The sequence below is a fragment of the Felis catus genome, chromosome E1 (assembly GCF_018350175.1).
Source record: "Felis catus isolate Fca126 chromosome E1, F.catus_Fca126_mat1.0, whole genome shotgun sequence".
NCBI classification, from domain to species: domain Eukaryota; kingdom Metazoa; phylum Chordata; class Mammalia; order Carnivora; family Felidae; genus Felis; species Felis catus.
The window spans coordinates 19,382,346-19,399,396 of NC_058381.1; the positions used below are offsets into that span (position 1 = coordinate 19,382,346).

General features: G+C 35.9%; 1 protein-coding gene across 12 annotated transcripts in view; it reads left to right on the forward strand.

The window, feature by feature from the left end:
- The window catches only part of NF1 (neurofibromin 1), a 248,922-nt gene that overhangs the window by 132,794 nt on the left and 99,077 nt on the right, over nt 1–17,051 (forward strand). For 9 of the 12 annotated variants that reach the window (XM_023243531.2, XM_023243534.2, XM_023243526.2 and 6 more), the window contains 5 exons: nt 5,847–5,909; nt 10,510–10,668; nt 11,278–11,375; nt 12,589–12,735; nt 14,953–15,099. In XM_023243531.2, the coding sequence (XP_023099299.2) occupies nt 5,847–5,909; nt 10,510–10,668; nt 11,278–11,375; nt 12,589–12,735; nt 14,953–15,099 (614 nt within the window). The remainder of the gene's footprint in view (nt 1–5,846; nt 5,910–10,509; nt 10,669–11,277; nt 11,376–12,588; nt 12,736–14,952; nt 15,100–17,051) is intronic. The other 3 variants (XM_023243529.2, XM_023243533.2, XM_045044229.1) reach the window with 2 other exon arrangements.

Genomic DNA, 17,051 nt, shown 5'->3' on the forward strand with positions numbered 1-17,051 from the left:
TTGGAGGAAAGTAGTCAAAAGGTACACATTTCCAGTACTAAGGAAGTACTAGGGACATAACGTACAGCTTGATGACTATAGCTAACCCTGCTCTATGACACATAGGAAAGTTGTGAAGAGAGTAAATTCTGTGAGTTCTCATCACACTTTTTGTCTTTCTTTTTTTATTGTATCTGTATGAAAAGATGGATGCTATCTGAACCTATTGTGGTAATTATTTTTACAATATATGCAAATTATGCTGTAAGCCTTGAACTTCTTATACAGTGACATATGCCAGTAATTTCTCAACAAAGGTGGAAAAAAGCCAAAAAAAAAAATCTTGTCATCATATACATAGATGATAAAGTATACCTCGCATTAAACTTTCTTAATTTATCATTACTCTTACTGCCTTTTTAAAATAGCTCAAGGAGGCTTAGGAGAACCCCATGTAATTTTTTCAGCTACTTAAATCTGAGACTAGAGGGTAGTTTAGTTGTAATTTGAAACCTTATACAGTGAACAATATCTTGAGTTGGGGCATCATTCAGGTTTTTCTTCAAATCTAATTCATTTTTTCTTGTTTATAAAACTAGGCAGACAAGAAATGGTGAGCATATATTTAAAATAGTATGTGTCAACTTTTTGGTCAGCCTTAGTAGTTTTCAGAGAACATTTCGTTTTCTGAAGTGGCAGTGGCTTTGACTTGAGTTAAAAATGAATGGTTACCGACTACCTGATTACATGATTTTCCTAGATTTTAGTAAAATTCTTCATGTGGTTGGCATCCTAAAGGAAAAAAAATTTTTTGTGTCATCAGCAAACTTGGGAGTCCAATCTGAGACCATGATTCTGATAAGGTAAAAGGAACAGGGCTTGGCACTTTGTAACTACTTGGAAATATTTAATGAAGGAATAAATTCTCCTATCCATTCCACCCAAGTAGACAAGATTCTTGCCAGCTTTCATAGGAAGAGAGGAGGTAGTGAACATAAATCAGAAATAAGAGCAAAGTAATCATTTCTGGCTTATTAAAATACTATGTGTTGTACTTTTTAAAGCATGCCATAATTAAATATCCTGCATTATAACAGAGCTGAATTCTCGTATTAAAATTTCACATAAAATTATTCTCTTTACGAATATTATTTAAATGTTGTGTCAGCGCACTGGTTAAAGTAAGTTTCAGTAAGGTCGAAGCTTGTTGGAATGTAGAGTACTGTAGAGCAAAAGTGCGCTATTTTATTTATAAATAAGGTTTTGTTTTTTAATAAGTGATAACAATTTTAAAATTACTAATTAAAAAAAAAAGCTTTGATCTCAAGTTATTCTTTCACTGAGTCTCCTACAAAATGTAGTTTTCTCTTCAGTTTGCTCTTTTATTCTTATTCATCTTTCCTCTGGCTTTTTCTTGCCCTTTTGACTTTGGCAGTGACATAATGGTACCTTTGTACTTCTGTGTTCTGCTGGGAAGGATAGTAGTCGATTGTTTCCTCTAGTAAACATGGCTCCTGCTTTGGGACTTGCTTGGAAAATTTTGAAAAGTGAAGATATTGATAGCTAATGAACTTCTCTGAGCATTACCTCTTTTTTCCTGAGTTCATATTTTTGACTGTTAAGCTTTTTTTGAATCCTGCTTTAACCAGGTTTCTTATTTTGTATGTCTCCTTACTTAGTGAACTGGGTTCCGATTACGTAAGAATAGCCAACTAACTGTGAACATGTGTGAGACTTACAATTAAGACATTTTTCCATGTATTTATTTCCACTTGTCCCCCTAATAGTTTTGGAATACAGGTTTTCCCCGCTATCCCAAAGTAGAGTGTTCCTGTGAAACCTTTTGTAAGCCTAGATGACATAAAGGGAAGAAGCACTTACCAGTAATTTATATGGAAATTCTTTTTAGCGTTCTCAGACCCCCAAAATAGGCTACCAAATCATACCAAATAACACATAAAAGCTAAAATAACATTAACATATAGTAAAAACAAGAATAATATGATAAATACACAGCCTGTATAAAGTACAAATAATGTATGTACAGTGTGGTTTGGCTTCCCAAAATTGGGAAGACGGCACACCAGAGGGCTGACAGGTGGTGATGGTAGTGTGTTAGGCTGGGGTGCTGGAGGTTGGGGTCGTGGGAGGTACAGGAGTATGGAGTATAGGAGAGAGAGGAAGAGGGTCACCTGTTAACATCTCATCATTGTCTAAATCCATCAGTGCGAGCAGGTCACTAACGTCTACACCTTCTTCTATGTCTGCCTGCCTCGATGTCAAATGTCGAGGTTCATCATCTGCCGTGGCTAATGTGGCTGGTGTGGAAGGCTTGAAATACGACAGTATGCTCAACTGCTCAGCCTCTTGCATTTTTCTATACTACAGTTATTTGTAGGCACTCAAAACGTTATGCAAACCTGCCCTAAACCTACGTGCCCTTTCAAAATTAAAGCCATACTTTTCTGCAATCACTGCAGCACTGTCCGTTGTAGCAAAAATCTCACTCAAGTGCTTCCTGTTCAGTTCCTGGATAACTGCACTGTCCGGCCGTTCACTGCTGCGTTTGTTGTCGATCGGTGTTCTCTCCTCTTGGAGTTGCATCACCTCTTCATCTGTCACTTCTTGGTCATGGAATGCCGAAACCTTCAACATCATATTCAGTTTCCACAAACTGATCCTTCTTAGCCAAAGTCAGTTGGTTTGGCCATATTTATTGTTGGTTTGAAGCCTTTAAAATTGTTCACTGCTTCAGGAGACCATCCACTAAGCACCATTTCTCACCCAGACTGTTAGCTTATCAAGAGGATCTCCAAGGTTGGCGAATGCCAGTTTTAAATGGTAGTCTTTCCAGATCCTTTGTAAAAATCCTTTGGAGCTGGCTTCTCTGTTGGTTCTTGCATATAGGAAGCTTTAATCGTGCCCGTTAGGCCTAGGACACATGGTTGTACCAACAACGTCATATTCAACAGGAAGAACACAACCGCAGTGTTACTGTCATACTCAGTAATGCCGGGTGGATGAGCAGCACAGTTTTCAACCATCAGAAGACACCTGTTATCACGATTGTTTTCTCTACAGTATTTTCAACAAAAGGACTAATGTATCCACTCATGCACTCAGAAAAAAATCACTTGGATATTCCAACCACTTGGACGTGATTTAAACACGAGAAGCGTATCCTTATCAGTGCCTTTAAGTGCCCTTGGATTTTCTGAATGGCATACTAGTAGAGGACTAAGGACAGCGTCACCAGTGGTGTTAATAGTAGGCATTAAGGTAAACCTGTCCTTTGATGCCTTGTGTCCTTTAGCCTGCTTTTCTTCTATTGAAATACATGTTTTGCGTGGCAACTTTTTCCACTAATAAATTGCAGTTAAACACTTGTTTACGTGAATAACCACCTGCTATAATTATTTTCTTCAGTTCTTCTGGGAACTTTTCGGCAGCTTTAGTATCAGCCAAAACACTCTCTCCAATAACCTTTAAGCTATGAAGCTGCTCTTGCCTCAAAACCGATCAAACCACCCATGACTACCTTTCAATTCTGCTTTTGCAACACTTTGATCCTCATTGTCCAGTACTTTCTGTTTCAGCTTACTAAAAAAATGGATGTCTCCTGAAGTGTTAGATAACTTAATGGAACCCTTTGCTTTGTTCACCCATCGATCCACCCAAGCAGTAGACTTCCCATCGCATCCAGTACTGGATGCTGACTAAAAGAGACCACTTTGCTACTGGAAGAACCAATAGTAACTTCAGCAACTTTCAGAATTCTTTCTCTCCGTCAGTAAATAATATGAATGGTGGATACAGGCAAGTTGAGTGCACACGCAGTATCTTTTTCATTCACCACAATTGAAATGCTTAATCCCACCCAGTGTTATGGTAAGCATGACACCCTTATGAACTCTTAGGCTTTTCTGATACCTTAGGACACATCCCGCTAGTGGATGCACAGAATGAGTTGAGATAAAGCACAGATGCTCCTAGACAAGTTCAAAGCTGTGGCGACTTGATACTGAGAGTAGCGCCTGGGGAAGGAGCTTGGCGGTGGTCAGCTCGCCGCTTGGGGAGTGAGCTTCCTCTGGAATGGCTCGCTGAAAAACAGATGCTGGTTGTAATACTCGTTTTTTGCTTTTTTCCTCGTAAAGGCAAAAATTCTCTTTGGATTCCTTTTAGTTAGCAAAAATAGGTACTAATGTAAGTCTTTTGTGAAAGCGAACTTTCAAAAAGCAGGGGATACCTATAATGAGAAAATAATTCCCAGAATGGATGTTCTCTTAAGTTATAGTGAGAGAATTCTGAGAAAGCCAAATATTATGATTCTAAGTAAATGTCATCTTTTCCCAGTAAATCTGCTTCTCTGAACAGAAGTAGTTTACAACAATTTTTTAACTTATTTTTGAGAGAGAGCAAGAGTGTGAGTGGGGAGGGGGCAGAGAGAGAGAGAGTGGGACACAGGATCCAAAGCGGGCTCTGTGCTGACAGCAGAGAGCCCAATGAAGGGTTCGAACCCATGAACCCCAAGATCATGACCTGAACCAAAGTCGGACGCTCGACCAACCGAGCCACCCAGGCACCCCATGCCAGTTTTTTGAAGGCTATAAATGATAATTATACATCATAATTGAAAAAACGTTACATAAAACTGTGTTTTGGTGATCTATTTGGTTACTAGTACTTTTGTATATAGTCTAAAGTTTGAACCAGAGCTCCGTGAGAGAAGGACTGTGTCTTTTTGTTCTACTGCTGTTTCCTGATGCCTAGAATGGTATCTGGCATGTTAGATGCACAGTAGTAACTACTTGGATGGATGGATGGACGGATGGGTGAACAAATGTCAAATTAACTTTAAGGTTATGGTGTTGAATGCACTGAATTCCTAGAATAAAATGCCATGTATGGTGGATCTAATTTGGTTTTAAAGATATTTTTAAAAATTGTTGTGCCTCGTCTGATCTAACCAGGAGTCTTAATTTAAAAAGAACTCTTTGACTTAGAAGGAACTCTGAGAGGTGAAGCCAGTATGTCTGTGGGTTTTGTTTTTGTTTTGTTTTGTTTTCCTTTTTTGGTATTTTGTTTTTTGATACATTCTGATAGTCAAATATGTGAAAAATTTTAAGCGGCTTCTAAGTTTTATTCTATAATTTTCTCTGCAGTTTCTTCACTTTAATATTAATTAATGCTTATTTCTAGTTGAGCTGATAACATTCTTCTTCCAAACGTTGCAGAGCTTTTAACCTCCTCTGATTAGAACTTTTTCAGGAAGTAGCCTGCCAACAGAAAAATATGTGAAATTTTAAGAGCGACACATTTTTAATTGAGAATCTCTGAAGTGAATTTTCCCCTTATACATAGTCATGTAATGTTTATTTTTTAAATCATTAGGTCTAAATTAAATGCCAGCTATTGAAAAAAAGAACTTTAAGTCAATTGAAGGATACACAGAGAAGTATTTATCAAGAAAAAATTATGTAGACACATGGAAGTGTTTTTAGTGTGTGATCTACTTGTAATGAACATTTTACATGAAATTTATCAAAAGCTAGGAATGAACTGAAATGTAAATATGAAATGTCCTCAAATTTACTTGGGGAGAACTTTTCCGTGATTTATAGCCAGAAATAGTAGATATGATTGTCTCAACATTTCTTGCTGTTTATTTAGTGCTTTGGCTTGAAAATGTGATAAAAATTAAAATCCAGAAATAAAATTCATCCCTCGAAATTCAGTTGATTTCTAATTTTTTGTTGATTCCATTTGTGTTACATTTGATCATGTAATTTTATGTACAAGCCAACATTGTTTTTGTTGCTGTATGTAGTTGGTGCTGTGACTTGTTTGTGCTCATCTCTGTCCTGTAGGCAACTTGCCACTCCCTACTGAATAAAGCTACAGTAAAAGAAAAAAAGGAAAACAAAAAATCAGTAAGTTTGGAGAACTTTTTATTAGCTGTTTCTTTCAAAGCAAAACAAAAATCTTTTGCTGTTTGTTAAGAACATCTTCACTTCAGCCTATTTGACCTTCACTGTAAAATCATTCTACTAATTCTGGCACAAAATAGCTTTCATTTCAATTAACCCTGGAATTAAGTTACATTGAAACATTCTCTGTGTTCCTTTGGTTTGATTTATCCCAAAGGCGGTTTGGGGGCATTTGTTGCATTGGATATCTCTGGTCTAATTTTATTATTGTTATTTTAAAAATTATAAATGAATGCAAAAGAAACTTAATTTCAAGGCCTTAGGAAATGCTGACTCTCTTCATTCTTGCTTCTTGTTGCAGGTAATGTGAATGGTTTCTTTTCCTAGAGATGAAAGTTTTTCTTCATTGTTAGAAATATACGGAGGGAAAGTGTCACTTCCTAAATCTTACCTGAAAGTTGCAGTTTCTTTTTGTTTTCTTTTTTACTTTTTATATTTTTATCTAGTCTGAGCCAGAATTTAGATATTTGTGCTTAGATTATAAAAATCCTAATGATAAACGTTTACCTTAGAGAAAGTCACGATTAGACTATTGGGACTGAGAATGTAGTACTTTTGAAATAACGGAAAATTCGTTGAGTCCATTTTGTATAGAAACACCTCATTTTGCAAACATCTGCCTGTTTCTATGAACTTGTCCTAATTAAAAGGAAGAAAATTACAGTAGTCATAATTTTATTTTCTTCCCATGAGTAGAATTTGGTCCAGATTCATTCATTTTAAACTTGTCATTGTCTGTCACTATGACTTACCAGGCCGAGCATTATCTTTGTTCATACAATCCAAATGATTTTAGAGAAAGATGTTAAAAAAAAAAAACAAAAAAACCCAAAAACGTTTAGGAGTCATGTAGGCGGTTTACGTACGAAGGTAAAATTTAGAATATTCATTTGGTTTCATCTTTGATTCCTTGTCTAAGCTTTAGAAATAATAGGCTTCTGTTTTAAATTCAGAACTAGATTAAAATTTAGACAACTACGCTTATGTACATTCACGATTTTGAGTATGTTAAGTAAGTTGGGTCAGCTGTGAGCAAATGGATTGGATGGCTTTCTTGCTTAATAAAAACATTCCTTTCTAATGCTTCTAATTCTCAGCATATGTGAGTTTAACATGTATACACCATCACTGTTGAAATTAATTTACCGTTTCTAACACCCGTTCAGTGTTTTACTAATGGCATTGTGTAGTGTATCACATAAATTAAAATTCTGGCTTTCTGTGTTTCTCTAGAGCATGTTTTCTAGCCTTCCTAACATTGCTTTATTTATTAAGATTTTGTCTAAAATTGTTCCTTGAAATGTTATTTTCTGCTAGTGTTATTTTCAGATTTTTTTTTTTTTAAGTTTCTGGGTAACACTGAGTTTTGGAATGTATCTCTCAGCACAGGTGATATGAGGTCCTCATGGAAACAAAGGGAAACTAAGTGGTAATTTGAGGTATTTGGGAACACATTCTAAAGTATGAAGACAACATAGTCATCATAAATTTAAAATGTCAGTTTATGGAGTTGCTGGCTTATGAATCTAATGATCTTTTCTTTAAAAAGCAAGCTAACTCTTTTGGGGTATATGGATAATGGATCGGAATATGTAAAACATAGAGTGAAGGTTCTGGCTTCTGGTGTATTAGCCTCATAGTCATATTATAGATAAGTCCTCTTATTATGCTCAAACACATAATGTGTAACCAGATCTCCTTCTCGAAGTTAATTGTCTACCTAACTCCGGGAATTAAGCATGTTTGCGTAGTGATCCTCTTGCTGTGTAAAGTTTATGACCGCATTTATTTGTACCATGTTGTTCAGATTTTACTCGAGGGAGTAAAGACATTTGACTGGTAACTGGTTTCAGAGTATAGACTAGCCCAACTTTGCCCTTTTGTGCAGAATGTGTTTGGGATCTAAATTAGATTTTTGTAGCTTAAAAAATAAAACACTTGGGTATGTATATTATGAGGTAAAATTACATTGATGTCCATTAGTGGTGAAAGAGAAAGAACTATTTTTATAAATTGTCTCATGAAACTTGTTATACAGCATTTTGTTTGATATTGAGTACATTTTGTAAGGTTTTAGTTCCAAAAATATACTGATACTGTCGTCATTGGGATGCATAATTATATGATACCAGAAACAATGTGTGTTTCTGAGGTGTGGGTACTTTGAGTTTTGACAAGAATGAACTTTGAAGATGTGGAGGATAGTGAAAATGTAGTACTTTTCAGAAGTTTGACAGTATTCTCCCTTTTCATTATATTATGAGATTAATAGTATTAAGTATGAATCAGGTATAAGTGTGAGTCACACTTTAAAACTTTTTTGTTCTAGACAAAACTAGTAAGTAGCTACTTTGAAAAATATGTGTACAAGTTACTGGTTTTTGAGAGATGTTTTCACAGCAGGTTAGTATTTTATAAATTAATTGGTTCTTCGGAAACCAAATTATGGCTTTCAATTTTTAACAAGTGTTCTAGGATTTTAACGGATTAATCTGAATATATGGCTGTTCCTTTCAAACAACCTGTTTACAATTAAATATAAAGCAGTTTTTAATCCTCTTCTCGCCAACTCTTTACAAGCTTTACAATTTTGTAGATTTGTTGTTAAGTTTCTTCTGTTTGAAGATTAAAATTTGGGAGTTCTAAAAGAACCACTCAGTAGCAATGGTGGTCCCTGAACATTGTGAAATTGTATGAAGAATTTGGTCTGTGTGAATGTATATAGTCATTTGTCTGTTCCTCTTCTCCGAAAGGTTAAATACTATACTAGAATAGTAAAAGCACTTGAGTTTTCTTCTTAATTCTATTTCTGAAACTGTATTTCGGCTAAAAATAACTCTCAAACAGTATTTGGGCCTTAAAGCTGTTCTAGTGAGGCTGCTGTATTTAGCCGTCTGCAGCAGCTTCCTTTGAGTGAAGCACAGCAAGGTTGTCCTTCACGCAGTAGCACCCAGAGCGCTGTGACACAAGAGAGCTTCCTGAGCTACGTAGTGTAAATGAGGGTGAGAATATGCTAGTTACAACTCCGTGTTAGTGCCACTTGAGAGGGTGTTTTGGGCTTGAAAACCTGAATCGTCTGAAGTCTTACATTTACTAATTCCCTCAGATACGGCAGAACACTATTTAGAGATTTTAGGCAGCGAATAAGAAGACATTGAAAATGTATATACCACACGCAGCACTAAAGGGAAGAGAATGAGATGAAATAATCCTTATTCTTCCCGGAGTTAATCTGGAGTCAGTGAGCTGTGTGAATTCATGACAAGGAGTATTACTTTATTAAGGCATTGTAAAGTGAACTAGAGTTACGTGGGATTCTGCACAGAAAGCCCATTTTCTCATTTTCCCTCACCGTCCTCTGAAATGTAGGTTTATCCCTGGAATCTTAGCATATCGACTGCAGTGCTGCGTGCGGCTTGGCTGTTGGGATCACCACTGCTTTGTGCAGCGGTTAGCCTCACTGAGCAAGCGTAATTGTGGAGATTAAAGTGTTACACAAGTGTTCTTTCAAAATAAGTGTGTGTGTGTATTATCTGTAAAACATGTACATCTTAGAGTAATATAATTTTCCTGTGTTAAAACAGTAACTGGAAAGAGATGGGCCCCGAGCCAGTTTCGTAACACTTTTCCCAATCTAATGTGCCTATTACTTTACCTTCAAGGTAGAATGTTTTATAAAAAGAGAAAACCCCATCTTAAATATTGGGCTCGCATTGTTTTCCAGTGTGAGCAACTATTTCTTGTTTCCTTCACTTTTTTTATTTGACAGAATTGCACATTGAGGTACACATAGGGGTTCTCTCTTCTGCTGGTGGGATCTGTTTTTCCTTTAGATCCCCAAGAATTCCTTTTCCTTCATGATTTAAATAATAGGTCCTTATCTTAAAAAGCATTCTGAGGAAGAAAAGGAACTGGCAATGTTACTTGTAAGTGTTTTCTCTTGATAGGAATCTAAAAAAAACCTAACCTTTGTTTGTGTATGGCAAGCATTTTGTTCAAGACACGTGGTTGTACCAGGTATACAACAAAATGTAAGTATTTACTGTTAGATATTAGATGTTTTGGGGTATGCTGTTGAAAACTTAGCTTTGCCTTGTAAGAGTTGACCGCACTCTCATGTCTGTTAATCTTGGTAAAATATGGTAATCTTTGTGTGAAAATTTGGTGTGTGTGCTTTTGTTACTTACCAAACTTGCAGTATAAACAACAATGATAAACGCAAGATCTTTTTTCAGGTGTCTCTCCACCACTCATTCATGAAGAGTTTCCCTTTCTTTCTTTCTTTCTTTCTTTCTTTCTTTCTTTCTTTCTTTCTTTCTTTCTTTCTTAGATACCTTTGTTGTGCTTCAAAAGGGGTGGAGGGCAAGAATTGAGGATAAGCTTTATTTACTGATGTTTGGGGAGTAGGAAAAAAATAGAAATGTGTTGTTTATAAGGCTTGATCTGTGCAGTTTTTGTGCCGAAGTCTGACCCTCGAGCTCTTTCTTCCCGTCTCCTTTTTAAATTCAAACCATATACTCAGTTCTCAACTCCTTATTTTTAGGTGGTTAGCCAGCGTTTCCCTCAGAACAGCATCGGTGCGGTGGGAAGTGCCATGTTCCTCAGATTTATCAATCCTGCCATTGTCTCACCGTATGAAGCAGGGATTTTAGATAAAAAGCCACCACCTAGAATTGAAAGGGGCTTGAAGTTAATGTCAAAGGTGAAGAATTATTTTGCTAATCTATTTTAAATTTCCCTTCCAACTAAATTTTCAGTTTTCTGTATTGTCTGTACTCACACTTGAATTTATTTTTGAAATAGCCTGTGGTTTTCACTTATATGCTTTTGTTTTATTTTTAGTTGTTAAATTACAAAGGAATTCATTAGACTGATATCTGGTGGACATTATTATCGTGGGAAAATATCTTAACAAATGTCTCCTAAAGATAGTTTTCTATATATTCATTCTGGAAATTCTAAAGTGGAGACTGAAATGGAGACTGTATGAGTTTTTATTAAAAAAAGACATTAAAAATTTTAATATGTATTTTTATATATGTAAATATGTGTATATGTGGGTATATATATATACACACACACGTATATATGTATAAATATACACACATATATATACATACATACGTATATATATATATGTAGTAATTTGGGAAAGAATAGAAACAACACCTAATATTTATAGCATGAGGAATAATTTACTCAGCAATAGAAATTGTATTGATGAGAAAATTAGTTTTTTGTAAAGAATATGCGAACGTTATACACTTCATGCAATGAATGATCTGATTTATAACCGTGTTTTATTATTTAGATACTTCAGAGCATTGCCAATCATGTTCTCTTCACAAAAGAAGAGCATATGCGGCCTTTTAATGATTTTGTGAAAAGCAACTTTGATGCAGCGCGGAGGTAGGATTGCTCTATCTGATTTAATTATTGTCAGTTTCACTTAAGTCTGCGTACTTGGTCTACGTGGAGCTCCTGTGTAGGTTTTTTTCCTCTTCCCGCTCTAGGTCAAGAGCAGAGTTAATCTTATTTTCTTTTACTATAAGAGACAGTAGCGAAATAAATCCATATTCTTTATAATTTGATAGTGACTTCCATACTTGAAAACTAGCAGGGATTTTTGGCACATCTACTAAAATAAAAGATTTGAAGTTGCTATAATATGGGGGAGAGGAAAAAGGAAAAGATTCCTTCTTGTAAAAACTAAAGCCAAAATGGCACATATTATGCTTAATAGTGTATAATGACAATATTTTGATGCTAGAATATTTTTGATACTTCGTTTTGGAAGTGTACCTGAACTAAAAAGTTACTCAAAGGAATAATGACAGCTGTTGAAGTTTTGTGATTTTAGAAAACTTGAGTTCTGTGAGGTGCCATAACTAACTAGTTCTTTCTCTTTATCTCTCTGAGTTGTGGGCTTATCTGTAAATAGGGGCAAAACTGTTTGTGTTCTGAGTTGATTTTAGAGAAACAAATGAGGTAGTGTATGAGAAAATGCTTTGTAAATGTAAGTTTACAGAATTCTACTTTTCATGTAGTGTGAAACTAATTGATCCTCATAGTCTAAGCTGGACTTGGGCAACTCTCTCTTGCAGTTTTTCATTGTCGTTCTTACCAGTTTCTGTCTAGTTGGCACTTAAAAGGTATATTGTTGGACTGCAAGCTCTATTGAAGAGAAAAGTGAATGTCACCATAGGATTCGTATTCCAGCAGATTGACTACCCATAGAAAGTTAAGAGAACAAAGGTTCTCATCCTGGCTCTGACCTAACCAGCTGTGTAACTTTGGGGAAGTCTTTTGTCTTGTCTTGGTCTCCATTTCCTTATCTATAAAGTACCGTACTGGCTTCGATCCAAAGTCTCATCTATCTAAATTTTTTTGTTGTCTGACTTCAGAACCTACCATGAAGCTGAAGCCCAGTATGGGAAATGGAAAACCAACTTTCTCCTCGTCTCTTCCTGTGTTTAATGACAGTCACATGTGAATAATACTTATAGTCCTCCATACTTGTAATGTCAGTTATTTTACAAAGTTACTTCAGATCAATTTGATTCAAACATAGATATGAGTGCATCTAGTTTTTAAAAATTCTAATGGCTTTGTGTTTTTTAAGGTTTTTCCTTGATATAGCATCTGATTGTCCTACCAGTGATGCAGTAAATCATAGTCTCTCCTTCATCAGTGATGGCAATGTGCTTGCTTTACATCGTCTACTCTGGAACAATCAAGAGAAAATTGGCCAGTATCTTTCCAGTAACAGGTAAGATTTCGCAGTCATGGAGATTTTGAAAACTCTTAGTTTAAATTTATAAAAATTATTGGGCACGAATAATGCTTTTTTTACTCTGCATCTGCTTAGAATAGGAATTAAGGTTTGGAAAGAGAAATGTAGAGCCCTAAACTCTTAAATAGGCAAGTGGTTGACTCGTATGAAATGATGAACAAGTCTACCTGGTGCTACAGACTTTTTTTTTTTTTTTAAGTGTTAAGCTAAAAAAAATCACAAATTAGCCCTTTGGATTTTTCTGGTTTGCAAAACATCAAACATGTGCAACAAGATATAGGGGAGTTTACATTTACTAGAAGTTCAAATGAGTATTGGTATCTGAATCTAAAGAGCAGCTAATTCTAGGGAATTTAATAATTAAAACATTGCCAGTGTTCTGATTCTATTTGTGATACTCTGATTCTATTTGTGATATTCTATTTGTGATACTCTATTTGAAAATAAAGCTTTATGTAGAAAATACCCAATAATTGAAAAGTATTAACTTGGGTATTGGTTCATTAGCTGTTTTTAAAGCCCTATTGTAGCCTGAATCACTTGCTGCCCTTTCAAGTTGTGTATGTGTATAAACAGCCCAAATTCCCACGCATTCCTCTTACAAATGTAAAATGAGTCCAGAAAAATCTTAAATGCTAATAAAAATGGTTTGCTCATTCATGGGAATGCTAGAAGACCATAAAGCTAAGGCTAACTAATAAAGAGATGGTAGTTTAAAAGAGAGAGCATTTTAATCCTTCATGAAGGGTTACTGGGTTAAAGTGACACTGGCATGACCGAAGTGTGCTGGGACATAAGAGGGTGAAGATGCTTTGTCTGTGTGACACGCAAATGAACTGTGAACTTTTAAATGCAAACATTCATTTCTCTTACATAATTCACATACATATTCGTGTAGCTTGATGCTACAGAGTTTTTAAAAATTCGGATATTTCAAAAAAAAAATTCCAAACATACAGAAGAGTATCGGCTGTAATATAACAGAGACCCATGTCTACCAACTAGCTTTAACATTGGTTTGCTATTTTACTTCAGACCTTTATAACATTTTGTTTCTTGGGGGAAAAGCTATTACTTCTCTCTATGAAACTGACAAAATAAGGAAATTATAGGCATATGTAATATAGCTTTGTGTGTTTTACAAATTTGCAGAAATTGGGACGCCTGGGTGGCTCAGTCGGTTAAGCGTCCGACTTTGGCTCAGGTCATGATTGCACTGTTCATGGGTTCAAGCCCTGCATCGTGCTCTGTGCTTGAGAGCTCAGAGCCTGGAGCCTGCTTTGGATTCTGCGTCTCCCTCGCTCTCTGCTCCTCCCCCGCTCTCACGCTCTCATAAATAAACATTAAAAATTTTGCATAAATTATATAGCAAATAAGTCTCTTCACACAATATTTTGTTTGAGATTTACCATTAACTTATGTTAGTATTTTATTGAATGACTATATCAAAATTTATTTTCACATTTCCTAATTGATGGATATTTAGGCCTGTTTCTTGATTTTCACTGTTCTAAATAGTAATGTAATAAATATGCTTCATATTTGTCTTCTTGTGTATCACCTGAATGTGTGATTGCTGGGTTCTGAGGTACACACAGCCCTACCTCTTCTAGATACCGCTCCATTGCTTTTCAAAGTGTACATGCTCATTTACACTTTGATCAGCACTGCGTGAGAGTACCTCTTTATACACATCCTCACCAAAGTTGACATTAGTAAACGTCATAATTTTTGCCGACTTGATGTTTGTGAAGTGGTATCTTGTTATTCTCATGTAGTTTTAAATGCTTAATAGTTACTGAAAATCCATATTTACCGTGGTTAAGCAGAGATCTGATACCAAGGACAAATATTTCCAGTTCATAAAGAGGAGTTTCTCAAGAAGGATTCTTTTCATCCTGTGAAAAAGTGGATTACAGTGTTATTTTTACTTATTGCTTGTTTAATGGCAATGGATTAAGAATACTAGAAAAAATGAATTTTTATGTAAATTTTGTAGTTTGGGGAGTGGTCATATTTCTAAGATGTCTCCGTGTATATTTACAACCTTCGAGGTCTTTTTGTTGCTGTTTTTACAAATCAGCGAGAACCACCAGCTGACAGTAAGAAGTAAAGCAACCAGTGATAAGTTAAAGCAACGTGTACAGCTACATGTGAACCGCTGCTTTTTTCTAAGTAGTTTGCTGTTTCTAGGGATCACAAAGCTGTTGGAAGACGACCTTTTGATAAGATGGCAACACTTCTTGCGTACTTGGGTCCTCCAGAGCACAAACCTGTGGCCGATACACATTGGTCCAGCCTTAACCTTACCAGTTCAAAGTTTGAGGAATTTATGACTAGGTAAAGTACCACCGTGAAATAATAATTGCTCTCTTTTGGTTGAGATGCAAGGTTTACCAGGAGACCACTTGTTGGATATACTTGTATTTCTGATGGAAGATTATTAGGAAAGATGTGCTTGATGATCACGTTGCCATATTCTGGGATCCCACTTGTTTCTTACCTTATCTGTTGTTGACATGTGTTTTGTTTTATAGTTGAGTTTCCTCTAAAAATAATATCTTTTTGAAGGGTACTGTGTCATATTGCTTTGAGGTGTTTTTGCATTTAATACTTATAAGGGAGGGTAGATAATCATATTTTAGTTAAGGGAGATTCTGCAGCTCAGTGTGAGTAACTGATTTGCCCAAGATCCCACACCTCAGTCATGGGTCCTTTGGTTTTAAGTTCTGAGCTCTTTCTTTCTGCCACACTGTAGCGTTTTTCAGAACCCTCCCCAAATTTGATGCTATTAACCTCTTTTAGATTGAGACTCCCCAAATTCAGTGAATTTCAGTATTGCTGTAAAATTTCCGTGGACATTTGTTTCGAATCTCATTTAGAGGGATTTAGTTTGTGAGGTAAAAGAGCCTCCTTGTTAGACATTCACTTTTATGACGTTCCAGCGAAGATGGTGTGCCGAGTCCTTCAGTCTTTAAGGTACCTTTCATAGTACTTTACACTTAGTCACTTAGTAAGTGCTTCAGTGACTGTGGGTGTTTTGTTCATAATATGTGCCAGAGACGGAAGTAAAAAAGCAGAAATTAAAATGCAGAAATGAACTCACATTAGAGATTGGCGTGTACTGTGCTTTGCAATGTAAGTGCTGGCTATTGATCATATCACATATAGGCCATAGTTTTGTACACATGACTCCAGTTCTTTGATACCATTAAAAGAATGTGTGAATACAAAACAGTCTCCTTTCCAGCTTATTTGTTATCTTTAGCTCTACTATATTCTTTTCATTGTAACAAATGTTTATTCCTAAGTGATTAAAGAAATACTTTCCACACAAAGTTTTCATATTACGTAATTGAAAATTACACAGTACAAAAACACATAGCTTTTTTATTCACCACTTACTGAGAACATCCTAGCCATTTTTCCACTTTTCTAAGAAAACCTATTTATTGCTCCTTCTCTGAGACCCTAGCTTCCCTTATAAAAGACAATCTTCCATGCTTTTGGAGACTAACCGATCTAACAGTGTCTGGTATATATAGTGTTCAATAAATGTTAAGTGTTATTTTTGTTCTCCTCTCAGCTCCCGCCGATGCTCTTTGAGACCCGTTTTTTTTTTTTTTTGTAAAAAAAAAAAAAAAATGAAGAAAGCTTCATTTTCTCAACTATAAAAATAAAAATTGTTAAGTTATTCAAAAGTCAGAAATCTAAAGAAAGTAAAAAATTCTCAGTTACTCTTCTTGGAGATATTCACCTTTTAGAGATAATTCAGTTAACATTTGGCACACAGCCTCATAATCATTTGTACGTATGTGTACCTGTTGCCCTTATCAAACGATATCTAGGTTGTTTCCATTAATACTAAACAAATGCTGAGCTGGTACTGGCAACATAATGAACTGAGATGATAGAACCTCTCTCCCCCACCCCTTCCAGGACATAAGAGATACATGACGTACAGAAGTACTAGGTCAAAGTATTTTACACTATATTACCTAGTATTATACTATACTACTACACTTTACTACTGTAATACCTAGTATTATATACTAGGTATTTGCTTTTTTAATGTTTATTTTGAGAGAGAGCACCAGCGTGAGTGGGGGAGGGGCAGAGAGAGAGCAAAAGCGAGAATCCCAAGCAGGCTCCATGCTCAGCATGGAGCCCGCCTGAAGGCTCAATCTCACAACCCTGAGGGGTGCTTGGGTACCTCAGTCAAGTGTCCGACTTCGACTCAGGTCATGATCTTGCCGTCTGTGAGTTCAAGCCCCAAGTCCGGCTCTGTTGCT